This window comes from Polistes fuscatus, unplaced genomic scaffold (genome assembly GCF_010416935.1).
Source record: "Polistes fuscatus isolate 324 unplaced genomic scaffold, CU_Pfus_HIC Scaffold1, whole genome shotgun sequence".
In the NCBI taxonomy this organism is placed as follows: Eukaryota; Metazoa; Arthropoda; class Insecta; order Hymenoptera; family Vespidae; genus Polistes; species Polistes fuscatus.
In genome coordinates this window covers 14,162,209-14,184,981 of record NW_025112997.1, presented here as the reverse complement: position 1 = coordinate 14,184,981, position 22,773 = coordinate 14,162,209, and the positions used below count along the sequence as shown (strand labels likewise).

At 35.6% G+C, this 22,773-nt stretch overlaps 4 protein-coding genes across 5 annotated transcripts in view; 1 reads left to right on the top strand and 3 right to left on the bottom strand.

Moving 5' to 3' along the window:
- Window positions 1-243: 243 nt before the first annotated feature.
- On the bottom strand, window positions 244-2,860 carry LOC122516118 (sodium-coupled monocarboxylate transporter 2-like). Its single transcript, XM_043633720.1, has 6 exons — window positions 2,646-2,860; window positions 1,825-2,170; window positions 1,565-1,719; window positions 1,337-1,477; window positions 847-1,249; window positions 244-741 (listed from the first exon to the last, which is right to left on the bottom strand). Exons 1-6 carry the CDS (start codon window positions 2,858-2,860, stop codon window positions 244-246), a joined length of 1,758 nt encoding a protein of 585 aa, XP_043489655.1.
- Window positions 2,861-3,705: 845 nt separating this feature from the next.
- Window positions 3,706-7,228, bottom strand: LOC122517513 (protein APCDD1-like). Its single transcript, XM_043635955.1, has 5 exons — window positions 7,060-7,228; window positions 5,989-6,130; window positions 5,637-5,868; window positions 5,157-5,546; window positions 3,706-5,084 (listed from the first exon to the last, which is right to left on the bottom strand). The coding sequence occupies exons 1-5, from the start codon at window positions 7,100-7,102 to the stop codon at window positions 4,137-4,139; spliced, it is 1,755 nt and encodes a 584-aa protein (XP_043491890.1). The 5' UTR covers window positions 7,103-7,228; the 3' UTR covers window positions 3,706-4,136.
- Window positions 7,229-8,645: 1,417 nt separating this feature from the next.
- LOC122517462 (3-phosphoinositide-dependent protein kinase 1) overlaps window positions 8,646-22,773 on the top strand; it is a 197,401-nt gene continuing 183,273 nt past the window's right edge. For both annotated transcript variants that reach the window (XM_043635868.1, XM_043635862.1), the window contains exon 1: window positions 8,646-8,787. In XM_043635868.1, the coding sequence (XP_043491803.1) occupies window positions 8,764-8,787 (24 nt within the window). In that variant the 5' untranslated portion in view covers window positions 8,646-8,763. The remainder of the gene's footprint in view (window positions 8,788-22,773) is intronic.
- LOC122517494 lies at window positions 12,046-14,507 on the bottom strand. The gene is made up of 4 exons (XM_043635902.1): window positions 14,095-14,507; window positions 13,837-14,035; window positions 13,638-13,730; window positions 12,046-12,379 (listed from the first exon to the last, which is right to left on the bottom strand). Exons 1-4 carry the CDS (start codon window positions 14,211-14,213, stop codon window positions 12,062-12,064), a joined length of 729 nt encoding a protein of 242 aa, XP_043491837.1. The 5' UTR covers window positions 14,214-14,507; the 3' UTR covers window positions 12,046-12,061.

The following is a 22,773-nucleotide window of genomic DNA, read 5'->3' as shown; positions in this document are numbered from 1 at the left end:
AATATTTGTCTTGGTAATATGATAAGACATGTATACTTTATTTCTAGCCACGTTATCCTATATCCTTTTTACTTGTTAAACTTCTTCACCGTTTGACGATCAATGTCCTTGCTCAATTCTAATTCCTCTGGCGTTGGTTTCAATGATACTTGCACATATTCTTTACGCGGTAGAAATCTACACCAAGGGATAATAATAAAATGATATCGATACAAATATAAAAATTATTGTATACAAATTTGTTTACCTTCTCATTATCGGAGAAATGTGATCAGGATCGATTTGAGTTAGATCAACCTTACCAAACGCATAACTTCCAATAATACCAGCTACAACGGCCAGCATCGCGCCTATCAAGGTAAAATACAGAAAAGATATCTTGAATATACCAATTGGTTCTTCGTCTAATGTCAATGGTCTTCGTGTAGTAATTTCTGTTTCGTTTAACGGATATGGACATTCCTCGATGGACAATGGTAATGGAATTTTACGAATTTGTCCATTTGTCATGTACCATTCCGATCCACCGGCTAAGAAAAACATTATGATCAAAGACACGCAACCACCGAAAAGGGCTCCTTGAGCGTTGGACAATGGGACCAACATTCCGAGTAGAAACAAACCGAGTAAAGGGCCATCGGTTACGCTGCGCATACTAACGGATATTTGAAAAACTGGGCCAAGTTGTTCGACGACGAACACTAATCCCACCGAAATTCCCCCAATGATAAGTACGATTATCTAGAAAGAAAAAAAGAAAAAGAAGGAAGAAAAAAGAAAAAGAAAAAAAGCATATTTCAGATGTTCAATCGGGTAGTCAACATTTCTAACGCGACATTATCGAACCTTCATAGTTGTAGCTGCTCGAGCTTCTTTGTTTGGTCCGTTTGGTACCCATGGATCGATAAAATCTTTATAAATTGTGCCGGACATAGTATTCAAACTTGCACTCATTGTAGCAAGAGCTGCACTTACAAGACCAGCTAAAAACAAACCTGGCAGTCCTGGTACATTTCCTGCCACGTCCATAACGTAATAAGGTAGAATTTGGTCGGCCCTTTGTATTCTCTTTGAAGTAATATATATTAATGAAAACAATGGAAAATCTAATCTAATTAAATATAAACGATTATCTCTTACCTTGGAAAGCAAAGGATCGCAATTAAAATATTTAGCGTATATAATTAATCCTGTGAAAACGGAAACTATCTTTACGAGAACCAAACCGATAGCTGTCACACCTAGTGCTCTGTGATCAATGAACAGAACATTTTGGGTTGTTTAAAAGTAAAAAAATATTTTAAAATTTGGTTAGACACACGAATTCGAATTTTACCGTTTAGCATCTGCTTCTTTTGGTACCGAAAGACACCTTTGAATAACTCCTTGATGTACACCAAGATGAACGAGCCACGTTATCGTCATTCCTACAGTCATTGCCCAAAATGTATTTCTAGTGTAAGGGTTGATATCCATGCTGAAAAAATACAAATTTCGTATAGAACGACGCTAGGAGTAAAAAATGAAATACATGTGATTCTACAAGAATTATTTTGGAACTTACTTGAAAAATATTAAGCGATTACCCATCTCAGATCGGTTCCATACTTCCGGTATTCCACCAACCGAATTTATACCTAAGAAGAGAATAGCGAATAAACCTCCGACTGTAACAGTAAATTGTATCGTATCCGTCCACACAACTGCTTTTAATCCTCCCTAAAAAGAGTTGATTAATAAAATGCAATATTATTACGATTTAAGTAATATTTTTAAAAATATATTTAATTACGTTAGTTTTGTAAAATTTTAATATCTACTCACAATGCTTGTATAAAGAATACAAACAGCGCAAAGGATCGGTGTGATGGTGTGCAGACTAAAATTAGTTACTTGAGAGAATGCCAATGCTGGTACGTAGATTACAATAGGAATATACATGGTATAAGAAATTAGAAATAAAAAAGAACAAAGTAATCGAACTGATCTGCTAAATCTGACTTCTAAATATTCAAAAGTACTGGTCAATTGTAATTTGTAAAAAACCGGAAGAAATACGTAAGCACTTATTGAACACGAAAGAAACGATGTGAGAACGCATGCCGCGTATTGAGATCCGTATTGATAAACTTCCGATGGAACTCCTAATAACGTGATTCCTGATACGTGGCTGAAAATAATAATATAAGAAAGATTTAGGATATATTAGGTTAGGAAATATAGTAGACATTAGGTACGACATTAATTACTACTATTAATAGGCATTAATTAACCGATCGTCCGAATTTTGACGAAAGATAACGAAAGATCGTTCTCAGATAAGGAAAAATAAATATTTTTCTATGTACCGCCAACCTTGGATTCTGCAAATAGTCATTTAACTGATAAAAGTTTGCAGATTATAAAAAAAGGACGAGTCATCATTAAACTATGATATTCAAATATGAGAAATGTCAGAACATGAAATAACGCGTATTAACATTCCTTCCATATTCTATGATTAAACATGATTATAACAGAGAACATTGTGTTCCTTTTTCTAAGAACGTGCTTGTTCGTATCGAAGCATATAGATGTATCGTATATTTAGTATTCTCATAGGTATTCTATGGGATCGTTCTTCGCATAAGTAATGAATCACTTACCTGGCAATTATGCTCATTGCTATTGGAAAAAATCCCATTCTTTTTCCACCTAAAAGATATTCCGTAGTTGTGTCTTGTTTGCTAAAAAACCCGAAATAAAATCCGATGAGGACACTGACCATTAATATCATCGCAAAAAAAGTGTAATCGGTCCAGCCAAATGTGAAACGATTCAAAATCTCCGAATTGAGAATCGCTGATTCGTTGTTGGACATTTTTATATCGAATTTTAGTCAAGTCAGACTCCTCAAGAGATAAGTGGTTAGATAGGTAAGTATGTTTACACGTACTTACGTACGTATGCGTTATTGCAATTTATCTGAAATTATAAAATTTTCGAAGAAACATTGAATTTTTATATATGATTTTACTTTTATTATTATTTACTGTATAACAGGAATTTTTTTCACCGCGTATAAAATACTTACTAGTATACCCAATGGAAAAAGACCATTCGGTAGACAAAGGCGTAGATGGGAGGACAATATTAGGAGGGATATTAAGGAAATGGGATATGAGGATCGCGAATGGAGAGATCGCGCTCAGGAACGAGAACACTGGCGGGATTTGGTATATGCGGCAATGAGCTTTCGAATTCCCAAAGCCACTTAATAATAATAATAATATTAATAATAATAATATAATAATGATAATAATAATAAATAATAATAATAATAATAATAATAATAATAATAATAATAATAATAATAGGAATATTTTTCTTACCTTTTTACGACTTTTTTTTCTATTCGAAATTTTATTTAATACCCGATGCACATAATAATGCAATAGGTCATAATAATCATCTACAATTACTAGTTTTATACACACAAGTAATGTATAATATAACATCCACATTCAAAGATAATTCTTACAGATCTCGGATATTACAAGGAAGAGGCAAATACGAAAGGAATAGTTGATTCCTGCGTTCTACTTGAAGGAATACTAAAATCATAAAGTAAAACACATGGTATGATAGCTCGAATGATTTCATTTACGGATGTAATTTATAACGGGTAGATAAGAAATACGTATATTTGTTGAAAAATATTTAAAATTGTGTGAAATAACGCTGTCAGATTTATTCCATTTTATTGTTGGCGTTAGAATTGTTCTTACTTGAAGATAATCGAGATAATAGACTATTCAACTATAAAACTATAATTAATAATATACCTACTTTCTTGTATAAAAAATATAATAACATCATATATATACAAATGTACAAAATTCGTAAATTAATTTTGATTCGTTAAACTTTTTTTACATAGCAAGGTCAAAAGGATTGTACTTTAAATCATTGCATGATATCGTTCGTTCATCAAACCTTTCATATTTTATAAATATTTCTAAATATTTCTTTCAATCTTGATACAACAAACGAGTAAATGATTTTTTCAAGTACTCGTGTACTATATTTACATATTCGTATCGATAGGTACGCGACGAACATTTCATTTCACAAACATTTCGAACTATATGTTTAGATTATAATAGAATACTGTCCGTAAGAACAATATTTAGCTTATTCGGAAAAAGTAATGAACAAAGAAACATAATTATAATCATTTCGAGAGATGTCTGATTGGGTGACACTGCCAAAGACGAAAGTCCATATTTAAGTCCTAAACTTTTTCGAAGATATATTCTAAGTCTAGGATTGCGCGAATTAGTTTGTCCGCATTGACGAAGTGGCATATCCCAAATATCGTCATCTCTCGGACCTAATCGTAAGATGTATTGACCTGACCAACTAACTCCAACTTTAGCTCTTAATCGAAGCGTGGATGGTGCTTCTATGGCCAGAGGAACGCAATTATTAGGCCATAAGGTAAGTGGTTTGCCTGGCTCTTTGCCAGCACATCGATCAACTATTAACGTATCTCCTGGGATGAGAACACTCTCGGCTACGTGAAGATCCAATTCTGTAGTTCCACAGGGTGTGCTTGGGGATGTCTCTGCACTTGTTGCAATCACTTCATGCTTTTGATTACCCTTGAGCATTGCAGCAAATGATTCAACCATCGAAGGTCGAGCGTTCCGAAAAAGATGACGATACGCGTCGTCCATACTTCTTCTTGATCTAGACATTAATTTGTCTGTTAAGGGATTCCAAGATGATTGGAATAGTTTCGTATTATCCATGTCACGTTTATATCCTCCAGCACGTTGCACGTAACTTCCTGCTGCAGTGATCGAGTAAGAAAATATGGTACATCGTGGATCCAAGTAATAATCCCAACGACCAGTCCATAGTTTATCGCCGGAATATATTTTCATGTGTCGTCGGGACCATAAACCGCCTTTAACACTTTCACATTGGAAACTTATCCAGGAACCACCAAGTAACGCTGGAAGTGGTGCTACCTCGTGTAACAGTGGTGGATTATATTCCGTTCCTCGAGATATACTACCGCATATTGGACAATCGCTAATCTAAAAAATTTGTAAATTAAATTGAAAAAGAATTTTTTTACATCCTTTATCTAACAGTATTTAAACACTTACGGTATCCATACGAATTAACATGGTGGATTGTAATGACGTAGGTTGATGAATCCATCGAGATTGTACATTTGGCGGTACATTAGCAAGCGCCAATTCGACTTTTGATTTATAAATCGAACTGGGTACAATGTATCTCTGATCGAGTGCTCTTTTTTGCACTCTTAGTATACTCAATTCGTCGAATTCAATTCCAAGTTTTTCCAAACAGTCAATCGTTTTTTCTTTTTTCGAGGAAGGATAATTTTGAAGAGAATTATATCTTGGACTGTACCACGAAGAAGATTCAAATTGAGAATGAAGCCGTTCGTAAATTGGTTGTGCTACGAAAGGACGCCATTTTGGTTGAAAACTACAAGTGACGTTTAATCTATGTCCAAATTTATTTGCGATCTGCGTAAAACGTCATGAATCATGTAGGAAAGTTGATAAATTGAAAACAAACATAATAACAATAAATATTATAATAATTATTTATAATACCTGACGATTCAATGGGACTACGTGAACCACGTCTATGTGAAATTTGGTTTCAGTTGCACCAGGTATTAGCGTTGACGGTAAACCCAATTTAATGGATCCACGTCCAACTACGGTGTGCGTTGCTATGCTACAAGATTCTTCGGCATAGTGATAGCGTAGTAATAAAAATGTCCCGTTTTCGAAAAATGTGTACTTTCGAATGATATATTCTGGGCCAGCACGTACTTCACATCTAGCAGAAAAAAATTTGTTAATTGAAAGTAAATTTTTGATATAGAATATAAATTTGATCAAGGATTAATATCAATATAAATCATTTATAAAGAAAAAAGAAAAACAAAATTAAACTCACTCTTGAGATGACCATGTGTAATGCAGTCTAGTTAGACTATCATCCTCTACAATAGCTCGATCATCTCTAATGACTTCCCTGATTGCTGTCTCGCACTGATCTTCACTGCTTTCCGATCTCCATCTAATCGCACGAGAAATACCTGAAATAAAAGAATCAAAAATAATGAAAATAATATCACAAAATAGTTAAATAATTAAATGCGCTTTTAGTAATAGGGACAGGTGTGAAGTTGCATTCATCGAACGTTCGATTATCAACGGCTACGGATGTCTCAGGAATAAAGTGTGTATAGCGTGGAAAAATAAATTCCCATAAATCTACCTGGATACAATTCAGACGTAACTAAGACGCGATCCTTCACAAATCTGGGTGAAAAACTCGTATCAGATCTTTATGCCAGCTGGAAAAGATTTCCTTTTCAATAATATTTCTTTTTTCACGCTGCTCTTTTGGTTTGGATCTATAGTTCGAATCTATTGTGTGGTATAATATAAGAAAGAGAGATAGAAGAAGGGAAAAGAGAGAGAAAGAAAGAAAGAAAGGAAGAAAAAAGAGATGTCGTTTCTCAACAAGACAACCAATACCAATATTTCCTACAAGTTTATAGCATTGTAAAGGATTAACAACGAGTTTAACGAGTTAATGAGAAAAGTTGTCTCGAGGGGTGTTTAACATTCGATCGTTTTTGCTTTTCCCTCCACGTTGGTCTTCAGCGACTATCCTTTTCATTGTTATCGTTTCAATTGGTATTCTAGTCGAATCGAATCTTGACTCGACGATAATCACGTCGACGCGGCGGATACGATGCGTGCAGTTATGCGTTGTCTTAGCTTTTCGTATATGTTGTTATTCGTACCGAGACGCGTTACAAGATCTCACCGAATACTTATGTACTTTGTTCCCAGAAAATTGACTACGTATCTCGACGTGTTGAGATATAAAAACGATTAGCAAAGAACTTTTATCATTTTTTCTCAGGAAAGCTAAATGAGCTAAAAATAGTTGTGACTAATTGGTCCCACAGATGAATGATTAATTGAGGGTTAAAAAAAAGACACGAGTACGTACCAAAGATTACTAGCAGATTAAGAAGCTTAATTATCCATGACATCCTTGCATGTGTGTATAATAGGTGTGTATTTGTTCTATAGGGAACGTTATAAAATAAAACACTCTTGTTATAAAATATTTAATTATTTGATAACTTGAAAGACGATTTTCATTTACTAGCCGTGAAAGTTACACTATTCGAACTTTTCAGAGAATACTACTCTCTCTGGACGACCTACCCCAAGATTATATAGCCTTGTCCCCACTCTCTCATTCTTTCTTCCTCTTTCCCTTGTTCGTGATCCTGTGGTGATCTGGGCCCAAAGAAGATTTCTGTAAGTAAAAATTTTCTTTTCGATTGAAAGCCCTTCTCAGCGGGTCTTGTTATGTGAAATTATTCAATTTCCTAGATATATGCTTGTAAATGTTATCTGATAACTGTTTCCCTAACTTTTTATTTGTTTTCCCTCGTTTTTTGAATATTCAAACATAAAAAGAAATATAAAAAAATTATTAAAAAATTAGAATGAAATAAGAAAGCCAGCGGTTATGAAACGGAAACAGTTTCTAGTCGTACGGAATTGTTAGATTTATTTTTGGTATTAGAAAAATATTTAAATGTTATGAAAAGGATCGATTATGATTGTTAACAGAAATGTTTTTTTCAAAGACATTGATTGGACATATTAATCGAACTGGTCAACGGTTGCATCCATTGAATAAAGATGGCTTTGTATTTGAACAAAAGTTTTGTTGAAGATATTGGCTTTTGTTGTGGTGAGATTGCATTATATTGATATGTGAACCTTTGGCTTTTTCGAAATCTTGACTCGTAAATTAAGAAATCTGGCTTACTGGGTGGGCAGAAGGGGAAAGAAAAACATCTGCTCTTTTATAAAGATCTAACGCTTATTTAGAATTTCCCCTACACATCTTATTTTTCCTCTGTTATATATATTTGCGTGTAATAGAGATGACTTTTGAGATAAAACCCAAACAGCTTACTTTCTATTAATAGTAAAATGAATACGTAAAATGCAGTATTTGCCAAAATTGGTTTTGTAAGAGAGAGAGAGAGAGAGAGAGATGTTGAGACGAACGATGAGAAAATTAAATCAAATTTTCAGTATTTTTTGGGGGTTTAATAAAAGGTAATAAAAGGAAAAAATAATTTGAAATTTATTTGATTAAGAGCGCGCTTTACAATAAAACAATATGGAATAAATATTAACAATAAAACATTGTAAACAAAAATAATATTATTAACGCTTTTATATTTTATGTTCAATTGATTTTCTAATATTTCTTTATTATGTGTATTCTTTGATTATATCAATAATCTATGGAAAATATAATCGAAGTCTACTTTATCGGCAATTCAAATGTTTTCATAAATGATCTACTAATGATAAAGTAGAGCAAGAAATTACCAATGATAAATGTGATCTTCCCTACTATCGATCGGTTAGTAAAAAGAAAATACAGATTTGTTTCTTATTTAAATTATCCCCCATAATCGATTTAGTTATCAAATATATCGCAAGATGGCGACAGAGGTCTCTGCGGTGGGAAAAATTCGAGCGATCGACGTCGCCGTATGAAACCATGATGGCCGAGACAGCGTTTGCTATTTCGAGGACGGTAACGCGAGTGTGTGTCCTCTTTATCGAGTGTTAAATCAAGGTAGAAGCTCCCAGGCTTGGCTGAAAGATCCTTTAAAGAATGACCGACGATTCTTCGCCAATTGTGAGTAACGACAATCTTTCTTAAGATTTTTCTAAGACATTGTTTTCGAGTGTCGACTCTCGTTAGGTTATATCCAATCTTATTTGACATTTCTATTTTTACGTTAAACGATCAACGATGACAAGTGTTTTTATAGACATGTTACATTTTCATTTTCTTCCTGAAGAAAGAATCTTTAGCTTTGTATGTTAACAAATTCTGTAAAAAGAAAATCGAAAGAAAGGAAGAAGGTCTAAGAAATTGGTTGACCTGATGATAGACAAATTGGAAAATTGATCAAATATGATTGTCCTCGATGTCGTTCTTCGCCAAAGAGAGAAAGAAGGAGAGAGAGAGGAAAGCAAGATACACGATACATATGATACGATAGGTAACAATATGATAATACGATACAAGATATGAAAGATTTAAACGCGCAAACGCGAGCTGCAGGTTCATTGGCCGTTAGCCGATTGACGTCATGGCTTGACAGCGACTGTCACCTGTTCGGACCGTTGCGCTGCGTTCGGGTAGTGACGTCACCGCGCTCAGTGATGCAATCAAGCGTTATTTCTTTGGTTGTGTGCGCAGCGCAAGGCAAGCAAGGATTATTTAATCCGATCGCGCCCACCTTTCTTATGAACCAGGATTACCTTATAAATCGTATTCTATCTTTCAACTATCCGTCACTATGGATAACGATTACATTCTCTATCTAATCTAAATATGTTGAATTCAAATATATGCGCGCGCACACGAACATACACACGCGTATGTTAAAATTAGAAAGATATGTAATATCAAACGATGATTCAAACATCGAAGATATATTATTTTATTTTATAATTTAGAATATATATATATTATCAGGAATTATAGATTTAGGATTTGGTTGCCGAGTAAATCGGAGCACGAGGTAGAAAGTGGTTCCGAGCGTTTTTTAAAGATGGCGCCACGTCATCATATATACATTGAGAGTCGATTGTTCGAAAGACCGCGAAAAAATATATATATATCGATATGTTTGAAACTATTTTAAAATACTTCGTAATTTGCTCGAAAGTACATATGTTAACGTTAAATGGGCGTATCAGTTTATAAATTATTAGTCGATAATTATAATTGAGTATGATATGATATTAAAGATATTTGGCATAGTTAATACGGGATAGTTGTTGGTAGTGCGTCATCCGTTTAGCGTAGGCGCGAATTCTGTGTTCGTGAAGTGTCATCGTGTCCGGAATAGCATCGACGCGAGCCATCCAAGTCCAGGCTGACATCATTTCGACGGAATACTCTTATATTTGTTACAGAGTGTTCCGTATATGAAAGAATGCGGTCGATGACTAAGCCAGGACAGAAAACGATCAAAAGCACGATGACGTATCATATTTCCTCTCCCCCCCCCGTATATTTTCTCTTCATCCGTCGACTTGTCGTCGGATGACGCAGGATGCTTTTAGCAAATCTAGCGTAATACGAGATGGGAACGTAATTCTGGACATAACGCTTCCTCTTATTTGTATTCGGAAGGACGACGAGATCTTTCTTAATAATGCGAAACCTATGTATAAGTGTAATTACAAGGAACGTCTGAAAATGACACCGAATGATTCAGAATTTCCCTTTTCCCCCTCTTTCTTTTCTTCCTTATGTCCACACTCCGTTCATGTCGATTCCACGTACTGCATCTGCATGTTAAGTTAAATTGGCTTGGAGAGAACCGAACCGTGCGTTCTCTCTCTACTCTGGAATATACATACATACTCTCTCTCCTTTCTTATATGGCTCACGTACGAACAGATAGCTATACAGGGATATTATATGTGTGCGTCTGTTTGTATATGTAGATGTGTTTGAAGTGCCTACTCGACGTGTCCATTTGCATATTTCAAATTTTGTCGAAGAAGATGCCTAGCACCCGAACTGGTCTTGGGTCTTGATCACTTGCGATCGTCTTCAAATGCTTTTGCTTCCTCTTTCCTTCATTTTCTTGTTCTTGTTCCTGCTCGTATCGGTGTCTCTTTAGAAATTTCCTTCCTATGTTTAGGTAATACAGAAGTAAAATTCGTAGAATATGATAATCATGCGAACGTATCCTGATGCACTCTTTCGAGATCGGATTAAGGATAATTAACTGGTAAATACTTAAAGAAACACTTAGAGACTTCGTTAAGCGAACATTTCGAGTCCAAGCACCGGTGCCGACTTTGCCAGTTCCGTCGTTCCTGATCCGATTAGCCGAGTTAATGGATAGAAATAATCGCCTTTTCGCTAAATGGAACGACGTGCTGTGTATATACGTAATACGTATATTACCGAAAAGGAGTTTTTGTTCCTTTTGCCAACTACTATCCTAAGTCTCAAGAAATTTATCAAACATCCTGTGTAAATATTTAATTAGCAAATGATTTCGCGATACATGTAAGAAGATTTGATCTTTATTTATTTATTCCTTGATTCTTTTTTCCTTTGTACGTTTCCGTGGGTTGATCCTCTTCAAAGGATCAATGACGATTGATGTCGTCACGTTTCCAATCACCTTTAATTGGCTGACGTGACTTGATATTATTTTATTTTTAGATAACCGATTAATAAATCTCAGTCAAGAATTTCTTAAAACTTGTTTATTTTTAGATTTTAGCTATAATGGTTTTAACTTTGATTATGATATCCTTGAGATTGAGGTCGGGCATTGTACATAATGCTCGGCTTAGGTTTTGGGCATTATACAAAATAATAATAATAGCATAATAATTATAATATATTTAAGAAGTAGTGCGTTTAAAATACGTACAGGAAGAGAAGACACGAGCTGGTGCTCCCCTACAAATATGATTCAAAGTTCTTATAAGGTGGTTCGTGAAGGTTAAGTTTTGACGAAATTTTTAAAAAAGATTAGAAAGAACAACGACCCGGTTTTAAAGGAAATTTGGGAAAAAGGGTTATTCCTTTTAAGTATAACAGGTCTTGGAAATACACTAATTGTAAACAGAAATTAAAGAGAAAATAAAAACATCATATTTTTCCATAGGCAACCAGGTTTACGTCGTAGGTCGTAAAGACATAACATTAGCCATCGAATAATAGATATATAACGAGAGCATCCTGGAACATACTGGTCGGTACTCGAGTGGAAAGAGTTAATGATTCGTAAAATAATAAAATAATAATGAATATCCAATATAATACGTTTATAATGTCTACATACATATACAATAGAATATAAAAGGTAGAATAAGAAAAATATCGTATAACACATAACTGTGCTATTGTAAAAAGGTTCTTGAAGAAGTCAACAAGCAACGGAAGGCCACGTAGCAAGTTCGATGTTTCTGAATTTAGCACAGATGTCCGCAATACCGTAACGGTAAGGAAACTGTACAATGTTGAAGTCGTAGTCAGCATTGACAAAAATTGCGTTGATCGATGGTAGATGAAATTTATTGGTCAAATCGTCCTCTTGAATTTCACCAGTTATCGGATTCATATAAGCGCAACGAGTTTTTGCTAAAACGCAGGCAGTTGTGTTGACGAACAGTTGGCTTAGATTGACGTCCGTTAAATTGAAGTTCGGAAACATTTGAAAGGCCTCGCCTACGCATTCTCGTAACTGTGGAAAGAATTGGTTGGAGAAGAAACCGTTTGGATAATCTTGTATAGAATAAAAACAAACGTATTACAGCATCTTGTTATATATTTTTTGTTCTTTTACTGTACAATAATATTTACAACGGATCATTATATTAGAGGTGTGTTTTAAGGTAAAAGTATTTAATCCATTTGCATTCATGTATTAAATATCCTAATTTTATCAATTTGAGACACTCAACCGTATGCGCATCGACTCGTATGCGCATTTTATTTTAAGTTATATAATTAAATTATTTTCACATTTTAATTTAAATTAGGAGTATTAATCGAGTACTACCAATGGCAATAGAAGAGATCAAATTTTTTTGTAATTAACTAACAATTTCGAATTTTTTTTAGACACGCTCGGATTATTACGCTTACGGATGCAAATGGTTTAAACGCAACCTTGGATATAATAAAATAGTTTACCTTCAAATATATATACAAGATAAAAAAAACGAACAATGTGTAGTTCGTCGATGGGAAAGATTTTTATGAAACGCATAGATTGTAGTTGTATAATACATGCTAATTGTATAGAAAAGGATTTCATATATTTACACGTTATACAGGTAGGTACATACAAATACATATGTATATAAATATATATATACATATATATCTATATATGTACAAGGCACGTTCATTGACTCGTATGTGGACTCTTGGTGCATGTAATTAAAGCGGCGAAGATGTGATTTGGGCCAAGTTTCTAGTTAGGATTTTCGAGGACTATTAGGACCTTGGATCGATGGGCTCCGCTCCGGGTCGTACGGTAATGAAATCGGCGCTTTGCTCTCTGAATACGCAAACAGCGCTCAAAATGCGAGGATATACTTTTAATATAAAGCCAGAATTTATCCTTCGTGTTTTCCAGTTCATCGTAACTCCTTCTTCTCTTATGGCAGCACGCCGAAAAGCGTCCTATACAATATTTACAACGTACGTCTTTTTAATAGCTTTATCGTCCTCGATTTTCATGCTACTCGAAAAGAGTGAAGGCGGTATATTTTGTTATTTCAATTGGATTAATATATTTTTACATTACGAGCAGACATTTGATGACCTACTCTCTTATTTACATATTTATTTTTAGCGAGCAGAAAATTTACGTACATATTTACATATTTATATATAAGTATTTACACCTTTTCAACCGAGAATAAAAAAGTAAACTAAAAAGGATATTAAAATGTTGAAGCATAAAATAAGCAAAAAATGATTTGATACGTTACCAGGGTGTCCTTGTTAACTTGCCGAATACATTGGAGGAAAGTACAGTAAATCGTAATAGGACCGACTCTGTTGCTGAAGTTATTCGTAGCATTCTGTAAGTAACAATTACGATTTCAAAAGGAAAATGATCAATTTAATACGCACGTGTACACCTGTGCGTGGAAATGAATTCAGCGTCTTGTTATCTAATTAGCTTACTCTCAAATATACTTGGCAATGACCATAATCTGTATTATTCAGGTACATATCCGCACAGGTAGACATTGCTAATAACAACGGATATCCCGTGGATTGGCTACTAGCACGATAAAAGCAACCGTAACAGGCATCGCGTCGTGTAACGTTGGCACCTTGCGATTCGTTGCACAATTGATTTAATAACTCGGGAATCCTTACACTGTAATAATAGAAAGAATTTTTGTAACGTAAAGTTAAAATATATTAAAGTTGACCTACTTTTTGACCGTAGCCAGGGTACCGAATAATTTGGATAAACCATCTGGTATAAGAGCGTCCCCGTTGTTGAAAAAAATTAAAGATATCAGAAAAAGTAATAACACCGAGTACCTGGCCATCGTGGCTTTAACGCGCGTTTTGCGGACATATCCCTGCTTAGGTTTCCTTTTATACCGAGATATGAATCGCGTCGGACGGCATCGAACCGAATCGTAGAGATTTTTCTATATATTGTACATACAAATGTTCGTTCGAGCATGGTAATATTAAAAACAAAATATAGGTCACTATATTATAAAAGGACGTGAAAATTAGTTTACGTTAGTTAAGCGGAAGTACCGTCCGATTTTTTTAACAATGCCAGTATATATATTATACGACACGGACGTTCATCGTTACGTTCTTGGTTAATCGTCAAGCCGATTATAAAACAAATTTGTTTTCGGGTGTATGAGGAGAAGAGGATGACGAGGAATGATGGATGGAAGAATCCTCGAGGAAGATAATAATAATAATGATAATAATAATAGTAATAAAAATGTGAGAATGGAGCTTACCTTGTTTATTTATCACTCGTAACACGTAACTCTGACAGTTACATCGTAAACCATTATTATTTCATGAAAATAGAGCGTAAATAGAAGACGGAAGAAAGGATAAACTCTCTGCACGGGTGAGACAGGTGAAATGCGCGGTTTGTCGCGGATACGCGATCTGATCCATCGGATGAATTGTGTTTGGCTTGATTATCACGATAAAATGTCGGCGCACGTATTCGCCAAACTGAAAACGATACTTCTATCGAATGGGTTCACTGGAATTAATTCTGCACTCTCGCGCATCCCAAATAATTTCAAATTATCAGGGAATTATCAATTATTATGCCAAATCGCTAGAAGAAAATTTGCCGACGGTTTATACCGAGTACGTGTCTCGTGCTGTTTAATTCTATTTTGATACTTTGCATCGTAACTTAATTCATTGTTTTTCCTTTTTATCCTTTAATTTCGATTATTTCTTCTACACTTTCCTTTATTTGTATCCTCTTTCCTTTCTAAGTCCGATAAGAGTATTAGTAGAACCCGGAAATTGATCGAAATCCCGTAGTGCGTAGTCACATTAACTTCACCATTTGCTTCTACACACACATACAGGCCCCTTTTCCTCCCTATCGCTTGATATTGTACAAAAGCGATGCTTTCGTGTCAGAAAGAAGAGTAAGTAAGAAAGAAAGAAAGAAAGGAAGGAAGGAATTAACGGACGAAGAAAGAAAGAAAGAAAGAAGTAAACGCAGGTGCACGGTAATCGCCTAAATTAAGCGCAAGTACACGTGTGTTTTTCACGTCAACAAATTTTAACTCGTTCGTGGATATATAGAAAGAGAGAAAGAGAAAGAAAGGTAGAGAGAGATGCTCTTTCTCGTTTTAATGTCGACTCGGTATGCTTTTAGCGGTGAGTATTAACAGTTATAACACTCTACAAATTCTCGCATGATGGATTCGAAGTAGAAAATAAGAAAATGAGGTAGGTAGAAAAAATTGCAATAAAATGAGAAGAAAGAACTTCTATTTGTTAAAAGCATTTTTATTTATATCGATTTTTATTTCCTTGCGATTAAAAGCAAGTATTTAAATACTTGTTTATTTTTTACATCTAAAGAAAGGTTGATACAGTTTTAATTATTTAGTCATTGTTTGTATGAAACGTATCTTTTTAAAGTGGTATAAATCCATTTGGAGATAAAAGAAACGTTTTTTATAATCAGTTTTCTTTAACAGTTTTATTAATTGTTATCGGATAATATAAAATTTACAGTGTTTATATCTTAAAAAATATTACCTAAATTCATTAATGTCTAGCAATATTTTTAAATTTATCTAAACGTTTAAATATTTCAAGATAAGTATAAATCGATCATTTACCACTTAAAAAAAACAGCTTATACATGTCAAACGTTTTCAGTTAATTTTTTATCTATTTAATATGACGTATAACTGATACATTTGCTGAAATATATTTTAGCTATTTAAAAAAAATTAAAAATTAACAAACGTATCAACATGCCATAAATTATTTAGAATAGAATTACTGTAAAACCTTTAGTATTCAAATTAATTGGGAGACGTAACTGTTCGGATGAAAGAATTTTCATATAAGTATTAATACTAGCAATTATTTGTTGTACTTTCAACATTTTTATATTTATAGAGTATTTCTTTTTTCATTTGCAACACTTATTATTAATACTACACGTTTCCTTTTCTATGTCATTATACATGAATTGTAAATGTGTACGAAATCAAATTTATATCGAAGTAATAAGGAAGATATAATATTGTACAAGGGATGCACTACGTTGTCGACTATTTGTTTTAATATTGTAATGGATGATATAAACAGTAAAGTTGCATACACGGTGTTCAAATAATAAAATCGATTTCGATAATGGGACTCTATTCGAATAGTAGAACTTCGGATACTGTTCGGTTCAACTGTCCTTATAAAACTATCTTATGCGCGTTCATTTGATAAATCTATTCGCATTCGTTGAGCAAAAGCTCAAACGAAGTTGCAACATAAATTGGAAATAAGATGGATAAGAGGGTGGTGGACTTTGGGAAGTAATTTTGTTTCGTCTTCTTAGGAAATAAATTCAAGTAGATTTGGAATAGATGGGGAGGGGGATTGGATCGAGTTACCGGTCACCGAATGAAGCTACTTTTGTCGAGAAAGAGAAAGAACCTTGATCGACAACTACGTGCAGCTGTCATCGTCGTGCGGTGTCTCTCTTTCTCTTCTTTTCCATGACATTTTTCTTTTTCGCCCCCAGAGGCGCAACCCTGACGACGCGACGATGTTTTTAAGAAATCGCCGGGAAAATGCAGCTGTCGTTGTCGCGACGAGGCCTGGATATGATGCATGGATTTCTTTGATGTCACGTTAAAGTCCTCGCGAATGAAAGAGGACCTCTTAATTGGATGATGCTTTTCTGCGATGCTTTTCTCTCTTGCGTTTTTACAAAATTTTAGTTTTTCTATCTTTTATTTTATTTTATTTTTTTTTAATTTTGTTTTATCACTCACATTTAGATATTTTTCCGAGGATCGACGTTAATTATGCAATAAATTTTCTTACGATACGAAATATATTCGTTCGTCGTCGATTGTATGTTGTTTAGCAAAAGCCACAGGGCGTGTTGCCGTGCATAGTCTCGTAGATACTTCCGCGGGAGTGTATAGGAGTTTCAAGGGAGTTGGGAAGGAAACTAGACAGTATACCAGCGTACTAGGAGAGACTATACACCCGCATCTTTGCTATTTATACGTCAAACGTTAACTGTAGAGAGGGATGCTAGAGGGCTCGTTTTAGATGCTACCTGAATTGAGCAAAAAATGCGAACCGAGTGAGAGAGAGAGGGAAAGAGAATTCGAGAAATTTGATGCAAGCGAATATTATGACGTGATTGGTTCACACAAGAATCTTTTCCCTTAAACCTCTTCGTTAATAATAGAGAGTACAAGGATTTCTGCAACATCTTTCGTTTAGCGTATACTCTAAGTCAGGTATGTCTAGCATCAAGGCCCACGTTATAGACAAAATCTCGAAATAAAGAGAAAATAGATTTTTTATTATTAACATATACGCGAACGACGTTTGTTCGAGAGATATGTTTAGCTGGATATTGTATTTGAAATATATAACAAAATTAAATAAGTTTAAACAAGAAAGATATAATAAAAATAAGTATTTAATGATTCAAGAAAATTGAGCAAACAAATGAACAATTGTATTTTAATATTTAATGAGGGTAGAACTACGTCAGAAATATTTAGTTATAGATTCTAAAATGACGTAAAACTACGTTATCTGGAGTGTGTTAACATTGTAATTACGCATAAATAAATAGCATATGTAACTACGATCATATTAAAAAAATACACAGATATTGGTTATCATATTTGATACAAGCAGCGGATCACGATTTGCTGGCGGGCCGCGAATTTGACGTGGCTATTGTAGTTTGTAAAAGGAACGAGAGATAGGGCTAATCATTTTCGCGAATCCGCAGTGTATTTTTTCCAAGCGTCTGCTCTTATGAAATCGCGTACGGTGGCAACCCTCGACCAAAAAAAGGCAGGCTGCTTGTTCGAGCTCGTTTTGAGCCCACGGATCGTTAGCTTTATGAAAACGAGCGTGCCCCTGCGTGCTCTTTCTTACCCCTTCCTTATACCTATTTTTCCCTTTCACGTCTATCGACGAATATCGTAAGAAATTAGCGGTGTAACGCACGCCACGATAAAAATCAGTTGGTTGCGCGAAAGGTCGCAGGAATCGTTCCCGAGGGTACGATCGTTTGAGAAAAGCACATTATCGTTATCGTATCGTTAGATATTCCCATTGATGTAGCCCGAGGACCTTTGGTTATTCGTTCTCCTATCGATTGGAAATTCGAAAGTTGGTGCGAAATTGTGCGAACGATTATACGTTCGAAGAATAGATAAGAATAACGCACGATTGAGTCTCAACAGCCAATTCTTTCTTCCAGTTCCAAGACACCATACTGCTTGGCCTGTTATTCAAAAGGCTTAACGGTAATACTAACATTCCTATTGCTTTCCTTTCCTTTTGCTTTTTTTTTGTTTTGGTTCGGTTCGATTCCCCTACAGTACTTTTGCCACTTGCTTCGTTCGTTCGTTCGTAAGTTGAACGACACGTGGGTATCATACTACATCTATGGACTTCCGAAAAAACGCATATTCTTGGTAATGCAAATGTCGGCGATTGGTGCGCGTGATAAATGTAAGCTCGCGACACTTTTGAGAAGCCGAGAATACGCTCGTTAATTTTAACGACCCCATCGAAGCGATGCTTGTATATACATGTATCTGCAGACACACCCATACATACACCGGCGCCTACCATCCGTACTCGTTTCTCCTCGTTTCGTGTCGATTCTGTCCTAACAGTTGCTGTTACCAATGCGTCAGGGTTTGCGTCAGAACTGGCGTCCCTACTTTTTCAATTGCAATGTTTTCTCGTTCGCGATGCAACCTGTATATATGTGTAAATACTTATGTTAGTATATTTACTTACATCTTACATTAAACATATTTTTCTTCTTCTTCTTCTTCTCCGTTATTACGATGCTTTGAAATTGCGTAAATGTTTGTTGTCGCACTTGCGCATATCGCGCGTCAATACACGAAGGGTGAGGGGAGGAACTTGAAGGAAAAACATACGCACCTGAGTGCACGCTAGCCAATGGTATGGTTGGAAGTCGCTTAAATCGCTGTAATTAGAAGATAGGAAAAAAGTGATAGGTGAGGAGAAGAGAGGAGAAGGGTTGGGAAATCGGACGGAACTGCGACATCACGGCATCGTGACACGTGTCTCACGAGCCACGTGTCCGATAAGTCAGGAGTACGTGCGAAACGAACTCTATTACAGCCTGAAACGATGCCGAATAATTATCCGTTCTTTTAACGAACCAACGTCACTCGATCTTTTTTCCTTTTCCTACGATATACATACATTTTTTCTCCTCTTATACGTTTTATCGAAAAAACAAACAAGAAAAAAGAACACAAACATCTCTGTAAAAAAATATATATAACAAAAAATAAATAAAAATTCAAAGTCGTAAAACCCGTAGCTTTGATCAATCGAACACGATCGACGTAATTATTATAATAATGCATACATATATACGTATATTCTTTTATTTTTATCTCCCTACTCTTAACTAAATTTCTCTCCTGTTAATGACAAAAAGTGGCAAGATTCTTGTCCTGGTATCGTGTCTTATTGTTAATTGGTTTCTTTCACTAGTAGAGAGGTTGTGTCGTGTAATGGAATATCGATGAGCTGTACTAGTGTTAGAAAGGTGGGTAATGAGCAAAACAAACGAAGGGAAGAATAACAAAAGGGTCTTGTTTTTCCTTGCACTTGCTTCTAGATGAGCGAGAGAGAGTGAGAGAGAGAGAGAGAAAGAAAAAGGGAAAGAGAAAGAAAGGTTTCACGATAGCGTTACTATCCTATGAGAAAAATCGAGGGCGAAGTTTCCCGCCCGTTGATTCCCTCTTCTCCCTTACCCCTTCCTTTCTATCTCTCTCTCTTTCTTTCTCTTTTTCTCTCGATGTTTTAGAAAGGGCGGGAAAGGCCAAGCAAGGATGGAAAATGCGGAGGGAAGCTTCGGGAAGATACGAGGATGACGACGACGACGACGACGACGAAGAGGAGAAGGTGTAGGAGGTGTTGGAGGTGTAGGGGAAGGAGGACGATGAGTACGGGGGTGGTGGTGGTGGTGGTAATGGTAGTGGTGGAGACACGAAATGCGAGGGGGGAGTAACTGGTGCGCCAAGAGTGGTGGTAAAGCGGATCAATACTTTTGTACTCAGCCTCCCTTGGCCTCAGGACCGTATCATACCGTTCTCTTGACGTAATCTAAGCACGTGCCTCTCCCTCGCGTTACGGTATATTGACTTTGAATATTTCAAGCGATTTTCTATTTTTAGTAAGATACTAGATGACGTCGAAGTAACGAAACTCCTCCTCTCCCTTTGTTTTTCTTCCACCTCGTCTATGTTTCATATTTTTTGTTTTCTTTTTTGTTTTTTATTTTTTGTTTCTTTTAATGCCGTTATCTTTTTTATTATTTCTTATTTTGGTGTATTTGTAAAAAGGTTGCATTTTACTTATACGTCATATTAACGGAAGTACGGTGTATACACGTTATCGCGATTGGATACGGTAAATTAGATTTGTTCATGCACACGTTACAGAGACATCACAACTTATAATTTATTTATTTTATTTAATCCAAAAGAGAGAGAGTTAGTGAGAGAGAGAGAGAGAGAGAGTCAATCTAAAGTAACAATTTATCCAATTTGTCTATTATAAATATACGGTTCTTCTTATCTTCTCTACTCTCAACTCTTCCTCCCTTTCTCCCTCTCTCTTTCTCTCTTTCTTTCTCAAGTTTAGATTATAAAAAAATAGAATAATCTCTCTATTATAATATTTTATATTTAATTAAAAAATACAATGTTGTTACCATCTTAAAAAATTCATAAAAACTTGCCGAAACAATTCATCATACATTTTAATATCTTAACGAACGAATGAACAAACGAACGAACGAACGAACGAACGAACGAACGAACGAACGAACGAACGAACGAACGAACGAACGAACGTACGTACGGACGATCGATTTATTTCATCACGAATATTAATTGGTCCTAGAAAACCATAAAGGAAGATCTGAAGAATAAACGTTTAAGGTGTTAGTAGTAATCGATCGAGTCGAGCAAGTCTATCGGTTCAAGTTTAAGGCAAAGTTAAGGCGTTTAAGCTGACGGGATTTAATGCGCCAACGAGATCACACGGCACTGCGTCAATCTTCACTCCGACGACGGGAGCGTATACGTGACGTAGTTAGTGGGGATGGATGACGTCACCGGTCGATATACGCGGTTCTGCTCCTCGAGTACTACGCTATCGCCTACGTCTAGAAAGAGGGGCGGGGTGGGGGGATTGGAGAGAGGAAAAAGGGAGGGAAGGCAAAGAAAGGGGTTGGAACATCACGAGCGTCTCTCTTCCACCCTCTCTTCTTCCTTCCTTCCTTCCGCCCCCTCGCCACCCTTTATTCCCCCTATCCCCCTTCGTCTTCCCCATCTATCCTGCCGCAATACGAGTCCCTGAAAATGGTATCCGCTACTTGCATTCCGCGCTATTCCTCGTAAGCGCATGGCCTTCGTTATTGCACCTCGAATATTACGTAAAAAACAAAAAAAAGGGGAAAAAATAAGAGAGAGAGAGAGAGATTGAGAGGGAGAGAGGGAAAGAATATTTTCAGTTTAGTACGGAATACGAAAAAATATCGCTTGTGCATTCTCCTTTATCATTAGATTATAATATTTTTGTTTAAACCTGTTAACCATTTATTATTATCAAACTTAATCGTTAATTCGACAATGCTTTTAACAGTTTGGCGACTGGCAACGTAGTTTCATGTCATTGTAAAGTTTAGAACCGAGTGAAATTGTAAATAATAAATGAATTATAAGCTCGACACGATAAAGAAATATTCTTTATATTCTGACACACTCGTTTAAATAGCAGAAGCATGCGGTAGTGCTCAAGTATAGACTTTTGAATATTTGATGCGATGCTCGACTAAGGATCTCACCTCGGTACTACCAGTTGCGAAAGCGTTAATACATAATTTCATTGTTAAGTTGAAAAAGTGCTGTTAATGCAATAATATATTTAGTAATTCGAAATAGTTGAAAATTGTGTAGATAGTTGGATTTATTAATGGTACGTGGTTTCGTTTTTATCCCATTTTCTGGTGGATAAAATTGGTTAAGGTGACGTTCGGTAATCCGCAAATCCAATCGTCAGGTTGTCCGTAAAATCTAAATTGGGATTTTTAGGGTCTACTAAAGTCCCGCTGGATTCATATAACGGTGTAGGGCTGATCGTATTTGCGACGGCGCGGTGACATTTTCTACACACTCATCCTCCTCATAATTGGACATAAAATCTTTTTTTCATGATCGATCGGACATTATTGTCCGGTCATTTCTCCAACGGCAGATCACCGTTAGAGATAAAGTTGAGCGATCGAGAAGGTCTTAAGGTCTTAAGCGTTGAACGCTGGATCATCGAGCGATT